Source organism: Fukomys damarensis, unplaced genomic scaffold, assembly GCF_012274545.1.
Source record: "Fukomys damarensis isolate Sample0158 unplaced genomic scaffold, DMR_v1.0_HiC HiC_scaffold_16, whole genome shotgun sequence".
In the NCBI taxonomy this organism is placed as follows: domain Eukaryota; kingdom Metazoa; phylum Chordata; class Mammalia; order Rodentia; family Bathyergidae; genus Fukomys; species Fukomys damarensis.
The window spans coordinates 128,393,591-128,409,892 of record NW_022900928.1 but is presented as its reverse complement, the minus strand read 5'-3'; the positions used below and the strand labels follow the sequence as shown (position 1 = coordinate 128,409,892).

The 16,302-nt window shown below is 44.0% G+C and overlaps 1 protein-coding gene across 2 annotated transcripts in view; it reads left to right on the top strand.

The window, feature by feature from the left end:
- The window catches only part of Slc16a14 (solute carrier family 16 member 14), a 24,386-nt gene that overhangs the window by 5,790 nt on the left and 2,294 nt on the right, over positions 1-16,302 (top strand). For both annotated transcript variants that reach the window (XM_010608116.2, XM_033764674.1), the window contains exons 2-3: positions 7,299-7,442; positions 12,758-13,735. In XM_010608116.2, the coding sequence (XP_010606418.1) occupies positions 7,299-7,442; positions 12,758-13,735 (1,122 nt within the window). The remainder of the gene's footprint in view (positions 1-7,298; positions 7,443-12,757; positions 13,736-16,302) is intronic.

Below are 16,302 nucleotides of genomic sequence, written 5' to 3'. Positions count from 1 at the left end.
TTTTTTTTTTTTTTTTGGTACCTGGGATCAAACTCGGGACCTTGCTCTTGCAAGACAGGGCCTGAACCACTGAGCTAAATTCCCAGCCCCAGTCTTGCTGTATTAGCTGGTAAGAAGAGTCTGATCCCTGGGCTCTCCTTCTCAGGAGGCAGTCCAACTCCTAGTGGTCACCTTTGCAATCAGGCATGCCTTAGGGAGCCTCTTGTCATGATAGTTTGATCACAGTCTCTCTTAAGGTGGCCTGGCTTTCCACAGTGGTAACAGGTTAGGTTAGTTGTTGCATTTCCTTTGGAGCCACAAGAGTCAGACTTAGAGTCTATGCCTTTTTTTTTAATTAAGTTTATTGGTACACATTAGGTATACAGTACAGTTACATTCATTATTGGGATCTTGTACCTTTACATGACAGGTCTTGGTTCTTGAGTCTATGCCTTTTAAGGCCCCAACCAAGGCAGCCACTTGCTCTTGGTCTCTCTGTTTTCTCCCCTTGGCCTCCTCCTGGTCTCAATTATAAAATACAGAGGAAATTTTCACTGAAGTATCAGATATCTGGAGCAAAAGCCATCTTTTGTAGCTTTTTCTTAATATCTGAGGCTAACTGGGTAATAAGCTTGTCTTTAAGAATAATCTGTCCTTCTATCGAATCAGGAGCCAGGGATGTGTGTTTCATCAATGCCTTTTGTAAATGATCTGAGAAGACAGAGGGATTCTCACCTTTTTCCTGATGAGTAGCTGACAATTTAAAATAACTGAAGGGTTTAGTTCCTGTCCCTTTTAGACCTTCAAGAATACATGTCTGAAGATGTCTTCTATTCCTATCTCCTGTCTGGTTCATAGGCCAATAGGGATCTTGGATAAGGACAGCATAGGCTCTAGTAGGAACCATCTGTTTCCCCTGGCTGCCTGTCTTCTGGCCTTCTAAAATTAACAATGTCATGGTATTCATCTCCAAATGTAATAGCAGCTTATAGTGCTCTTTGTCTCTCATTAGAAGTCAAAGTTTGATTTAAGAGTAACATTACATCTTTCTAGTCCAGTTCATAGGTCTGAGTTAAGTTCCTTAAAGACCTCAGTGTACTTATCAGGGTTGTCTGAAAACTTTCCCAGATCTTGTTTGATCTGCCTGATGTCACTGAGAAAAAAGACATATGAACACAGGCAGGGCCAAATTTTCTACTCACCTCCTATAAGGGATACTGTCCTCGAGGAGCTTGAACAAAATCAGATAGGGATGGATAGAGCCCAGTAGAGGCTTCAACTAAGGTTAGACTGGAAGCCTCACCCTTTGAGTCCAGAGTGCAAGTGAGAGAAACCTCAGGCTCAGTAATAGTGGATGAGGGTTTGTTAAAGGTTGCCTTGGAAAACCTCATCATTAGGATTGAAGGGCAAGGGAGGGGAGCCTCAGGCTCAGTAATAGTGAATGCATTTGACTGTGCCTTAATGGCTAGGAATGTCTGATTTTCCTGTGGTCTATGTTTATTAGTATATGTGCTGCCAAACTGAGTACATGGTCTATATTTATATTTATATTTTGAACACAAGTAAGGATTATTTCTTAATGCAAAGGAAGTCTGAACATAAGGTACTTTGACCATATTCCCTCTCACTTACTGTACAATTTTAGTTGTGAAATAGTACAGTAATCAATACTTCTCTCTGCATTCTATTTTGTCTCTAGGAGGTAGGCAGGCCATGTGTGGGTGCAGAGAAAGACTAAACAGTTCTTTCTCAATATGTGAGGATCCACCAGTTTTCAGTGCTTAAGAACACATTCCAAAAGAGTAAGAGAAATTGTTGCTGAGTTTCTCATCTGCAAAACAAGAGAAAATAGGCATCTTTTTTCATCTCTACTTTGTTTGTATATCCTCTCAAGGCATCCCCAGAGGTGACCTGCTCCAAGTTAGATGGCTGCTATCTGGGGAGTGATTAGGTTGGGTCAGACCAGCCACCCTTACCAGTTCTCACCCCTACCTTCTCCAGAAACTCACAGTCAACTCCAGCGTGTATTTCCAAAAGCACAAGCCACAACTGATTCCTGCTATAATGGACATGTTTAAAGAAGGAAGCTTTGCTAGCAAAATTAATAATCAAGAGACCTGAACAACTGCTTTCCAATTCTTTGAAAGAGAGTGAGGAGAAAAAATCCAAAGGGCATATTAGAAGTTGGAGCTCTTAAAAGCCTGCAAAAAAGGTCACCTCTAGAGATGAGTCAAGTAATGGCTCAGAAAAATCCTTCCCTGCACCCTAGGGCAAGGAATTCACCAAGACATTTGTGTTGTCTACCTAATCACCTAGGCAATCTTCCTTAGCAACCCACTTAAGAAGCTCACAGGTTAAAACCTGCACCCATTATCCAGCATCCATAACTTACACATTAGCCAAAGTACTCCCCTACCCTACACATATAAATGATGAGAACCAGGACTAGGAGGGGAGAGAGAGAGCCAGGAGGTTGGGGATTCTCCCTTAAATTGAATGTGTTCTCATCTAAGATGACTTCTTTGTCTAGAATTAGCAAACACTCATTTGCTACAGGTTCAACTTAAAAGTTCTTAGTTGTTGGATAGGAGGGAAAGGTTAGACAGTTCAGGGTTCCCTATCTATAAAAAGGAAAGCACAGAGTGACAGGAAAAGATCAGAAATGAGATCAGAAAAAGGAACTCTTTTCTTCTCATACACATAGGGAATTATTGAGATAGTTTGCCCATGACTCATCACCCTCAGCTTGGAAAGGCAAGAGTGGAGAATCTCAAGAGCTAAGCTTGCCTCCTCAGCAGCAGAAGACCAGACCTGAAAGGAAACTGAGGTGGAACAGGCTTGACAGTCCCCTCTATAGTGTAGAGGGGGAATCAGGCCAGACTGTCCCAGTAAAACCTGTCTCCCAAGTCTTAAGAATAGCTGCCAGCCTATTGCCTTTGGCAGTTGGGGTCCTGTGATTTATTAATAGGCATGAATATATCCTAAATATAAACTAGATTTCACAAAAAGATCCATTTTATAGCATTTCATAAATTTATATTTTGGTTAGTGTCAAAGTTCACTAGAGGACATTCTAACATTACTTTTCCCTAAAGCTACTGTCTAAAATAACAAACCACAATTTAAACAGGTCAAGCAAGGAGCACCAATAAATTCAGCAACTAGTAAGTCTAAATGTAGCAAAACAAGAATACAAGACCTTGCCTGCAAGAGTAAAACGTCCCATCAATGAAACAGCATTATCTTCCCATGTTCTCAACTTAAATTTACCATCATTTTAACAACAACAACAACAAAATTGCATAAAAAAGACAAGGCATAAAAATTCAAGGCAAAGCAATTGACAAACGAGGACGACAATTGCTAATTACCTAAATGAGTTATAATCCAGAATCCACGAAACAAAAGCAGACTCTTACCTCCTTCCAGGTATCTCGGTGGGACCTCCAAATGACATAGGAGAAATAAATGTAACCCTCAACCTGATGTCAGATACATTGAGGTCTAGCTCTGTCTGACTGCCTGTACTAATTTTACCTAACTTAGCTGTCTATAATAATTTCAGTGATCCTACAACACCAAAGGCCAGGGCATCATCTGTATCCTAAAAGAGAAGAATTTGGAACTCTCAGAGACATTAAGTAAGTTACTGAAGTTTGAACAGCCAGGAAGTATAGGACAGGCTTCAAGTCTTGTCTGTTGGCACACAGAAGTGTGTGCCCTTACATCAAATGAGAATTGAAAATATACCTGCAGGGAATAAATACATCTTTTGTGCATCTTCTAATCATTGTAAGCTCATTTAGACTTATTTTAAATTTTAATAAAAAATTAAATGAGTCAGTGTTGTGGTAGTTGGAAGCCATCTCTTTCTTGGTCAACAATTTGCATATGTTAAATCTAATAAATATGCATTGTTTCATTCTTTACCAGAATGGATTTGCAGGTGTCCTGCAGGAAGCCCCAGCTTTTAACAAAACCTCTTCCCCTCATTCCTGTCCAAGCAGCTTTTGTGGTATAGCTCCTTGAATAATTTTTGATGGGGAGTCAGTCCATGGGCTACAGAAGATGATTGGCTTCCTAAGTGGATTTAGAGCTTCAGTCATTAATTAGTCCTAGATGCACTTCTGAGCCACCTGGGAAGTTTTTAAAGATCCTGATGCTCGGGCTACACCCGGACCATTAGACCGAATCCCCTGGGATGGAATCCAAGCTTCAGGAGGTTTTTATTAAGCTTCAGAGTGATGCACTGTGCAGTCAAGGCAGGGAGCTATGGATTTAGAGCTGCTAAATCTTTATCCTATAGGACTCAGGGTTCAGAGAATGACCTCCTTTCACCCTGAGTGCTGGCCAGGCTCTCCTCAAATTGTTTGTTGTCACCCAAGCTGTATGGCCTTACAGGCCCATCAGATATTGGGAGAGACAAAATGGGATGACCCTCTTTCAGTCCATAGTGAGGTGGTTCCAAGGCAGGGCTGCATGGCAGAGGAGAAACAGTTCATGGCATGGCAGCAGGGAATAGACCAAGGGAGCAGGAAGGAGATAGACCCTTCCAGGGCACACCTCCAGTGACCCACCTCTTCCAACGAGGCTTCACCTCCCAACATCACACCTGGCTATGAACTCATCAGTGCACTAATCTGCTAGTGTATCACACCTGATCCAACCACCTCCCCAGCACCCCACCAATGAGCACACGAGGCTCTGGGGGACATCTAGCTCTAAACCACAACACCACTGAATTACTTTACATTATTCTGAGTCATAATCAAAGGGCGATAGCTCAGTTTTCTCACCTGTCCTCAGTGTGAGGGGTTCTTTTATTTTGCTGAACCTGGAACTGGATGTTGGAGATGCCCACTGGCACCAATGACAATGGTTAGGAAATAAGACTGCGCTGGGAAAGCTGGGGTTCTAATTGTTTGGGTTTTTCAAAAGGTCTCTGTTTCATAACTGTGGAGAAGTGACAGCATTTCTGGGGTGATTTTGCCCATGTGTAACTCATAAATGACTGAAGCTCCAGCACGCCAAAGTTGATTAACTAGAAAACCAGACTTGTCTACTACATGTTATCAACTGTGTGCTCTTATCAGTAAAGAACTCAGTGCTTTCTGGCTTGTTTATGAAGTTCCTCCAGAGATGACTATTTGCACTGACTTGGGAATTTCTTCTTTATTTTTACCCCCTCAAATGGCTTGTTGGTGCAGCACAGACACAAGGAAAACTTCCTTCTGGCCCCTTTGTGTGATGTGGAAAACATCGGGCTTTTGAATTGTGACCTGTTGATCTTTTATATCTAAAAAGAGACATGAACAGCAAACCAATGAGTCATACAGTTTTTCTCTCTACCCACTTATCCAAATGTGATGTGGTCAAGTGACCATGGGTTTAGGAAAATAAAAATGTGTGTAAAGAAATCAAAGAAATACTATAGCTTCAACTTATGGAGTATGAATTTCTATTACTCCCAACAGTTACCTTAGTTGTCTATGCCAACAGGCTTATGTCATATATTATTTATATAAGGTTATAATTTTATATAGTATACATCATATATATAAAATATATGTACTATATTAAGCCCCTTTTAAGAGCTTTATCTACTGAATTACTTTCTATAATGCAACAAGGCTAATTAAGGAACATTTGCCTTCATAATGTTTTGGGTTAGGTAGTTTTTTGTTTATTTTTGTTTTTGTTTTTAGAGTCGGGGGGTCTCACTATATAGTGCAGACTGACCTTGAACTCACTCTGTAGCCCAAGCTGGCCTTGAACTAAAAGCTGTCCTCCTGCCTCAGCCTCCCAAATGCTGGGATTACATATGTGTTTGCCACCATACGGGGCAGGATTAGACATTTACATACATTAAATAAGACTAGTGTGGAGCTCAGTGGTAAACTGTTTGCTTAGCATGCACAAGGCCTTGGGTCCCATCTACTGCAAAGATGAGCCAGAGAGAGAGAGAGAGACAGAGAGAAGAAAAATAACAAATCACTAGAAGACCGAGGACCCAAGAGTTATGAAGATAGTCAAAACATTAAAGTGAAATGTTATTTTAGTTTGGGCTAAAAGGGGGAGTAAGTTTTTAATTTTAAATAGTCCCATCTGAGTATATAAAGCAATAACAACCAAAAATAAGATGATATTTACCATGAGCCATCTCTCTGAATATCAGATGCAGACTCACATTGTATTGCTAAAGTCTGGATTGCTTTGCACACAAAGAATCATTGATCATAAGGTGAGAAGTGTCAGAAGTTCCGCAAAGTCAGAAAGAGAAAGGAAAAACCTAGAGCATCTGAGAAAAGAAAGTGATCTGAATCTGCATCATAAAACACCATGCTGCTGTGCACAATGTCACATCTTGCCCCGTGACGGGTACTCCTGAGTCCCCAGAGTTGTAAATGCAGAGCCTGAAAGGTGCAGGAGGAACCAGGAGAGCCTGCAGGGCCTGAGTCCTTGGTTTGCACTTAGTGTCCTCAGTCACAAGGGCCAGAGGTTCCCCGCCTGAAACAGGGGATCTCAGAACCCTTTTCCCTGTGCTCCCTTAAGAACTGGAGTTCGACATTAAATTTAGGTGCTGGGTGTAGCTCAGTGGTAGAGCACTTTCCTAGCACGTATGAGGCCCTGGGTTGGATCCCCAGCAATGCAAACAAAAGAGAGAAAGAATGAAAACTGTGAATTAGGCCAAACAAATAATATAAATGAGGCCAGGAAGCCAGGTGGGAGACCAAAGGGACCAAAAGTACCAAGAGAACTCAGAGGATTTTGACAGCCAGAATCAACTGCTATACCACACCTGTTGTCTGGCTGTGTGGGGAGGTGGTTGATGCTGCTGTTGGCTTTTTTCTTTTTTAATTTTCTTAACTTTTAAATATTGGCAACTGATTCCAAGCCTTTTCCAAACTTTGTTCAAGGCTGCAAAGGGCATTCTATCCCTAGACCACTAGTTAAGGACTTCTGAGGGAGACAAAAGAATGAACCTGGGTATTTGTTTCTTTATTTCAGGTCGGCCTTCCTTGAAAATCTAGAACCTCATGTTCTCTGATAAAATCATTTACATCCATCTCTGCATGCTAAAAAGGTTTTTGTGTATAAAACAATGTTTTGCTTTTGCCTTATTCAACAGTTCTAGTGTGTCCTTTGGCTTCATGTGAGGATGCACTAAGAAAGCATGAAAACATTGAGGTAGGAGGATTGCCATGAGTTCGAGGCCAGCCTGAGCTGCATAGTGAAACCCTGATTCAAAAAACAACTACAAAAGAAAGTGTGAGAATAAAGCACCACTGGTCAATTCCTCTTTCAATGCTCTGTGGCAGGACCTTTCATCGGCTTGTTCATTAACACCTGCGGATGCCGCTGGACCACCATCGTGGGAGGCCTGCTGAACTCCCTGGGCTGGGTGCTGAGTGCCTACACCACCAGTGTGCACTGTCTTTTTTTCACTTTTGGAGTGGCAGCCGGTAAGCATGGTTTTAGATTTGACGGAAGTGTTTTACTGAGCATTTTAGCCATGAACTTAATTTGGGGAAAAAAGAGAAACCCATTAAAACATTTTGTTCTGTGTCCTCCATCCATCCCACCCTGCACTCCAGGAAATGTTTTCTAGATATAATGTGTTAAAAGTGTGGGAAAGCCACACAGCTGTCCTTGAGCTCATTGATAGAATCAGATTTAACTGTTCAACGCCTGGGTCTAACTGCTAGACACTTTTCCTGTGAGGAACAGGCAAAGGAGGGTAATAATGCACATTTAGGTAAATGCAGACTGATGTTAAGGAAATTAGTACCATGCTCTCATTTAATAATTGTAGAATCAAACACAAATCACAGAATAATCATTTACTCTTGCAGCCCTCTTCAAATTAATGAAAGTGCAAAACTCGTATGCATGTATAGATTCCAGCCAGCAGATTCAGCTCAGTGGCTCTGCCACCACCTGCCTTGAAAGCACAAGGTCCCAAGTTCAGTCCCTGGTACCTAAAAGAGAGAGAGAGGAGAGAGAGATTCCAAGAAGCGAAGCAAATCTAGCACACTGTTAGGGGAAAGGCTAAAATTCATTCCCCAGGGGAAAGGCTAAAATTCATAGATTAAATTGATTAAAAGTGACTGCTGGGCAGTGCAGTTTGTGCATCTGTTAAAAATTGCAGAGGAGTGTTGTCCTATTAAGCAGAAAATGAATGGCACTTCGAGCATCCAGGGCAGCCAAGGCACCTGGGAAAGGTGTCTTCAGCTTTGTCAGCTCCATTCTCTCCGGGGTGGCTCCTGAAGGCCTCTTCTTCCATCCACACTGACCCCTGACCACAGATCTTCTGTCCATATCCAGGTTCCTCCTCCCACCCTGCTTGCCAGGGTATAGTTCCTGCCTCTAATCCTAGCTGTGGTGAAGAAGTGGTCTGGGGCTGTGCCCTGGGCTGGATAATACCAGGCTCTCCTGAGCCCACACACCCTCAAGTCCTCCCAAAGTCACACTGCAAAAGGGGTGAAAGCTGCAAAGGGTGTGGATCATCAGCATAAAAGGGAAACAGATCCTTTTAACACTGAGCGAGACTTTTCCTCATCACTCACAGAAGCATTTGTTACTTGAAGTGGGTTAGTGTGAACACTGTTCTAATGCTTATGTCCCTCCTTTCTGTTTCTATGAGTCATTTTATGTCACTGCTCTTTAGAAACCCATAACCATATTAAATTCAGCATGTTAGTTACTGTCAGTGACAAATCAAATTTTTAAAAAAACTTATTTCAGCAAAATGCAGGCAGGGTATGACAAATTGCACAGGACAATTGACCCAGTTTCTTCAACTAACGGCAAGAAAAACTAGAGGCTAAAAGACACTTAAAATAATCATCAACAAACAGCAATGTGTGGACCTCCTTTGGGTCCTGATTTAAACAACAAAAAAAGATTTTTAAAAAACTATGGTCATTTATGACACATTTGGAAATTTGAACACCTTCTGGATATTTATTATCAGGAGTCATTTATTTTTATTCAGATGGGATAATGATAAAATGACTGCCGTTTAAATAGGTCTTACATTTAGATATTTATATTAAAATATTCACACATGAAGTAATATATTGAAGATTTGTTTGAAAATTACATGGAGGGAGTGGGTACAGAATTGGTCATGAATTGGTAATTGTTGAAGCTGGAAGAGGAGTCGTTAAACCATTCTACTTTCTTAAAAGCTTACTTGGAATTTGATTTAAACTGTTGCATTCGCTAATAGCCTATTGTAAGAGGTGAGATATTAACATTAATTGACACCTTGGTACAACATGGAGTATAGTACATTTATATGTGGAATATATATAAATCATGGGTATATATGTACTGTCTCAGTCACTTTCTCATGGCAGGTACAGAATATCTGACACCCACAACTTAAAGGAGAAGAGGTTAACTTTGGCTCACAGTTTAGTTGGCCTGCTCCAAGGCAGAATGGCATGGCACAGCGGAGGAAGATATGTTACCTGTCAGGCATGGTGGTGCATGGGTCACAGCGGAGGAAGAGCTGCTCACATCATGGCGGTCAGGAAGCAGAGAGCAAAGGGGGAGCTGTGACCCACCTCTAGCCAAGCCCGCCTCCTAACAGCAAGTCAGCTGTGAAAGCGTCAGTGGGTTAATCCCCTGGGGGGTATAGTGTCCCCCACAATCCAGTCACTTTCCAGAGATGGGAAGCATCAGGGCACATTCTTGATCGAATTCATAATACTCAGAGTAGCAGGTGGTGTTGTCTTTGAGTCGCTCATGAGAAAGCTCAGCTGCAGAGTGTTTAACTGGCTTGATTGAGATTATATAGTTTCTTTCTAGGGAGCAGATCTAGAATTTAAACCCAAAGCCATCTGGGGTCTTTCTGTTGTTACACAGCCCCCCAATACTACCATAAGGGTGACAATTCTGTGCCACAGTATTTACTATCAAAGAATCTCATGTTGCTAACAAATATAGTCATGCACTACTAATGACATTTCGATCAGTAATGTCCCACATGTATGGCAGGGGTCCCCCAAAATCATACCACCTAGTGACAGCATAGCCACCATAGTTTTTGTAAATCCATTCTCTGATGGTTGCATAATGACATCACCTAGTGACACATTTCTGAGAAAATATCCCTGTCGATGCATGATTTTTAACTGGTTTTATCATAGCTGTACCTGCAATCCCTCGCCCCTTTCCTTTAGTACTGGGGACTGAACCAAGGATCTTCACAGTGAGCTACATTCCCAGTCTCCTTCTATTTTTTGAGGCAGGATTCTGCTATGTGTCTTAAATTGTCCAGGCTGGGCTGCAACCTGTGATCTTTCCATCTCTATCCCAAAGTGCTGGGGTTACAGGCATGCACCACCATGCCTGACAGGTAACATATCTTGCAGCCCGTGTTTATACCTTAACTTTGGAAATGTAAAACAAGTCTCATCTGAAAATGGTTGCTATTATCTCAAAATATGACCATTTTATCTTGCCATAGAACTTTCTTGCATTCAGGTATTGTGCACAAGACACTGTTCTAGGCACTTGAGGAGATCTCAGTAAACAAAACCAGAAGATCCCTGTCTTTGTGAGGCTTACAGTCTAGCAAAGGGGTAGTGGAGAAAGACCATAAACAATACACGTATAAATAAGTAAGTCATATGACTAAGTACCATAGGACCTAAGTCCTTCTCATTGCAGAGACACAATACCTAATGCCCACTGTAAGGAGAGAGAGGTTTATTTTGGCTCATGGTTGGCACAGATTGCAGTCCTTAGTCTCCAAGACAAGATGGCGTGGCAGGCAGGAAGCTGAGAAGAGTCAAGGAAGAGCCAGGAAGGGAAATTTACCCTCCAGGTCACACCCTGTTCCAGTTAAGGTTCAGTAGAGGAACAAATGTAACATAATGTTACATGTGTGAGATACAAAGGATTTACTGAGCTGGGCGTCGTGGTGCACACCTCTAATCTCAGTACTCAGGCAGGAGGACTGCTGTGAGTTCAAGGCCAGCCTGGACTACACAGCAAGACTCTGTCTCAAAAAATTTTAAAAATTAAAAAGATTTACTAGAGGCTTATGGCTGCCGCCTATGGAATCGGGGGGCGGGGGAAAGAATGCAAACGGCTGCATTCTGCAGGGTGGAGAGCCACAGGATAGAGCAGAAGATTAAAGCTCCAGGGTTCATGCCCAGGCTGGTGCAAGTTCCATGCCAGAAAGCTGAAGGGTCTGCATTGGAAGGCTGGAGAGTCTGTGCTAGAAGCCTGAAAGACCTAGAGGTGGACATCCAAATGCAGTGGGGAAGTACAGAGGTCCTTCAAAGACTCCTTTCAGTTTCCCCTCTTTTACTCCATTCAGGCTATTAGCCTCTTGGTTAGAGCCATCCACATCCGGGGTGGGTCTTCCCTCCTCAATTTGCTGGCCTACCTGCCAGTCATCTGCAGACACACTGATAACTGTGCTACACTAATCCACTAGGAAGTTCTTAATCCATTCAAGTTGACACATCGAAATTAACTATCACACATCCCCAGTAACCCTCCCTTTCCAAAAAGGCCCCATCTCCTAACAGCAAATCAGCTATAGTCCCCCTTAATCCAACCACCTCACAAATAGCAGGCATTAGATCTGAACCATAATAAGAAAAAGGGTAGAATAGGGTAAAATTGGGAGTAAGGGATGGTAACTCAGCAGGAGGGTTTCATTTTTAAATTGGCTATTTGGTGTGGGCAGCACTGAACATTTTATTTTATGTTATGTAATTTCATATCATTAATAGACTTCATTTTTTAGAACAGTTATAGGTTCTTGGCAAAATTGAGTAGAAAGTACAGAGGGTTCCACACAGCCCTTGCCCTGGACACAAACCATCTTCCCCACCAGTGTCTCATTTTTGCCAATGTGAATGACTGTTCCTATTTTCTAAAGATACATTTAAAAATCAGAGATGAAAATAGAATTATGTTGTAGTCTTGACACGACTTTATTCTTCCAACTGACTTCGGAACAAATCGGCCCATTCCTGGGTTTCTGCAAACTGTCCCGAGTTGCTGCGCATTCCCTTGGACATAAGCATTTTCCTAGGCCCACAGTGCAACCAGCAAGGCCAAGAAAGCACAGCCTCTGGAGCACCATTCATTCTTTCTTCACCCACCAAGCTCAGGCTGTCTTGGGCCTGGCAGGGCTGACACTGCAGCCCATCCTGTCCACCCATAGCTTGTGTTCTCATGGGAGGAGGCTCCTTGGCCACTAAGCCTGAGGGGAAACGATGGGGTAAAACAGCCTGTGGTAAAAGCCTTCCCGGTGCTTCTCCTCAGAGCTTTTCACAATCACCGTTATTCCTCTGTTAGGAAAAGTATGGGTGGACACCAATATAAGGGAATGCAGATGTTATGGTTTGGATCTTAAATGTCTCCCACCAGCCATGTGTTGAAGGCTTGGCCCCATCCTGCGGTGCTATTGGGAGGTGGTGGCGCTTTTAGGAGGCGGGGTCTAGCAAAGGGCTGTTAGGTCACTGGGGGCGTGGTCTCTCCTTCTTTTTCTTTGCTTCCTGGATTCCATGAGGCAAGCAGGTTTACTCCATCATGTGTTCCCCATTATCTGTTTTCCCATGGGCCCAAAAGCAGCAAAGTGAGCCAGCCATGGACTGAAAACTCGGAGACCCTGAGCCAAAATTAACCTTCCCATCTTATAAGTTGATTTTCTCAGGTGTTTGGTGATAGTGAGGGATCTTTAAACGGCTGTATTCATGCCTTACTCATCGATGCTGTACCGTGGGCATTTCTTCTCACCCCCCTGCAGGCCTTGGCAGTGGCATGGCCTACCTTCCCGCAGTGGTCATGGTGGGAAGGTATTTCCAAAAGAGACGAGCCCTGGCCCAGGGACTCAGCACCACCGGGACAGGGTTCGGAACGTTCCTGATGACCACATTGCTCAAGTACCTGTGCTCCGAGTACGGCTGGCGCAATGCCATGTTCATCCACGGCGCCGTGTCCTTGAACCTGTGTGTGTGCGGGGCACTCATGAGGCCCCTCTCTCCCAGGAAAGATGGAGATTGCTCAGCCGGGAAAGACCCCCAAGTAACCCGGGCTCCCTCCACAGCATCTGTAAAGTCAGGTGGACAACTGGGCAGTACAGAAGAGAAAGACAGCACGCCCAGGAACGAGGGCAACCTCTGTGACCTTCAAGCCCAGGAGTGCCAAGGTCAGGTCCGGCCCAGGAAGAACATGTGCGCCCTCCGAGTTCTGAAGAGCGTGAGACAGATCACCCTGCTGGTCCGGAAGGGCTTCCGGGACTGGTACTCAGGCTATTTTGGGACAGCCTCACTCTTTACTAATCAGATGTTTGTTGCCTTTATTTTCTGGGCTTTGTTTGCCTACAGCAGCTTTGTCATCCCTTTCATCCACCTCCCAGAAATAGTCAATTTGTATAACTTGACAGAGCAAAATGATGTTTTCCCCCTGACTTCAATCATAGCAATACTCCATATCTTTGGGAAAGTGAGCCTGGGCTTTGTGGCGGACCTGCCCTGCATCAGCGTCTGGAATGTTTTCCTCGTGGCCAACTTCACTCTGGTCCTCAGCATTTTTATTCTGCCCTTGATGCATACCTATGCCGGCCTGGCTGCCATCTGTGCGCTGATCGGGTTCTCTAGTGGGTATTTCTCCCTGATGCCCGTGGTGACGGAAGACCTGGTCGGCATCGAACACCTGGCCAATGCCTATGGCATCATCATCTGTGCTAATGGCGTCTCCGCCTTGTTGGGCCCACCCTTTGCAGGTAAGCTCCCAAGATGCTCAGAGCTCGGAGCGCATGCAGGTCAGTAAGGTGGGTTCCCTTTCATGTGGCGAAGTCCAAGTTCAAATGAGAAGGAAGGTTCTTGCTGGTCTAGGTGCTCCTTTTCTCTTCCAATTCTTGACCCCTAACTTCTTGTTTACAGATTTTTAGCAAGGTAAAGGTCATCCTGCCTTGCAGAATAGAGATGAACCTTTGATCCTTAGCCTCATGGTAGTGTGAGAAAATGAAACAGACGGGGATGATGGGACACTGCAGGGCCCTCGCTCCACCTAAACAAGGTGATCTCTGCCTGGGTCCAACTAATCTCTGTCTCCAAGAGAGGCTGAGCATCCAGCTGAAGATGCAGCTCAGTAGTAGAGTGTTTGCCTAGCATGTGCCACTCCCTGAGTTCAAGCCCAAGCACTTCAAAATAAATAAATAAAACTTTAAAAAGTAAGAAATATTGAACTGGGGATATAATTTAATAGCAGAGCACTGGGGGACCCAGCTGTTCTGTGTTCAATTCCCAGCACCATTAAAAAAAAAAAACTCAAATAAAAATATATAAATAAGAAATGTGGAGAATTTGTTGCCAATTCTGCTGTCATTGTTTTTTGGGGTTTTTTTTTTTTTAGTGGGGGTTCCCAAGAGGAGTTCAGAATCTGGACTGTTAGACAGCATTTCCAGATTTTCGAAACACCAAATATCTGTCTAACAGCAGGCATCTGTTGGCTGGATGTAGCCCTGTATTCGTTTCCCGTTGCAGCTGTAATGAATGGCCATAAACAGAGTGGCTTAATAATTCTGCCGGTGAGGTCAGAAGTCCAAAAGGGTTAAAGCGAAGGTGTAGAAAGAGCTGCCTGCCCTTTGGAGCCTCTGGCTGGGAATCCATTTCCTGGCCTTTCCCAGCTCCTTCGGGCCACTTACATCCCTCGCCTAGAGATTTAATTGTGCTCTGTAACAGGTGGCCCTCGCTCTGTCTGCTGAGCCAGGCATGTGTCACTTCCTTTCTCTCTCTGAGCCTGAGATAGGAATTTCTGTGACTCCATGGGCCCCACTGGGTGGTCCCGGATCCTCTCCCTGTCTCACCTGCATCACATCTGCCTCTGAAAGTTCATTTTCCATGGGAGCTCACTCAACCCTGTGTCCGGGTAAGGTGGGAACTGGGGGTGGGAACTGGGGGTGGGAACATCCCGCCCTTCGCCAGTCTACAGGCTGCCAGTTGGCGATGCCTGGGACACGGTCTCTCCCAAGGAGCCACTTCAGTTCACCAGAGAATCTGCTCCTTGCTATGGCCACAGCAGAGTCCTGACACCTTGGAGCCTTGCATTTGGAACAGGACCTCCCTAACCCAGTTGCTGTCTCGGGCTTAGGTTTTGTGGACAGACAAGTCCAGGCTGGGCAGGTGGACTCAATCCCCAAAATGCCAGGTGCCGAGCAAAGATGACAGGGTCTGTCTGTTCTCTAAGAACTGGATCCTGGAACGCTCATGTGTGGCAGGTGCTGAAGCCAACATGAACACAGACGCACTCTGGAGGTGGCTGTCAGGGGCAGTGATCAGTGTCCAGGATTGTTACAGCTACCAGCATTTTTCTGTACCTTGCAGACTAACCTTGTAGAGTGTCACCTGTCCCCCGCCCCAGCCTTCTTCCTGCCTGTCTGCGTCTCCAGGCATTTTATTCTTATATTCTCTGGCAGGAATGCCTCTTCTGCATCCATGCAGGACAAAGCCCTACTACAACTCATACCATGTTAAATTGTTTGCTGAAGTTAAGTGCACTTTTAAAAAATTGACACATGAAGGCGAGGCAGAAGGATCGCAAGTTCAAGGCCAGCCTAGGCAATTTAACAAGACCTTGGATTAAAAGAATAGGAAGGACTGGGGATGTAACTTAGTGGTAGGACACTCCTGGGTTCAAGCCCCAGAACAACAATAACAACAAAATCAACATATGAGTTATTTTCAAGCTTGGGGCACATGATGATGCTTTCAGAAGTGCTCTTATTTTTAGAGGAAAAATGCAAGATTTTTAAAAATAATTCAGTTTAAGGCTGTAATATGTAATATATTTAATGGGTGTTGTCTGTGCTACAGAGACAAGATGAGGGCTGAGGAGGGAAGGGAATGAATGCCCTGAAGGGAGAAGAGCACATGCGTGACAAGGAGCCAAGAGAACTTCATTTGAAATGCCATAAAATTCAGTATGGCTGGTGCTGATTGGTCAAAAATAAACTTTAAAAATATAAAGTTTTAGTTCACACGGTGGTACACGCCTTTAATCCCAGCACTCAGGAGGCTGCAGCAAAAGGAACTCCATGAGTTCAGGGCCAGCTTGGACTACACAGCAACACCCTATCACAAAACAAAACACAAAGTGTGAAAAATAAATAATCAGAATTTACATTGTACCATAAATGAAATTCTCCAGTGTAGCCGGGTGTGGTGGCGCACACCTGTAATCCCAACACTTGGGAGGCTGAAGCAGGAGGATTGCTGTGAGTTCGAGACCAGCCTGGGCTACATAGTGAGTTCCAGGTCAGTCTCAACTACATAGTGAGACCCTGTCTCA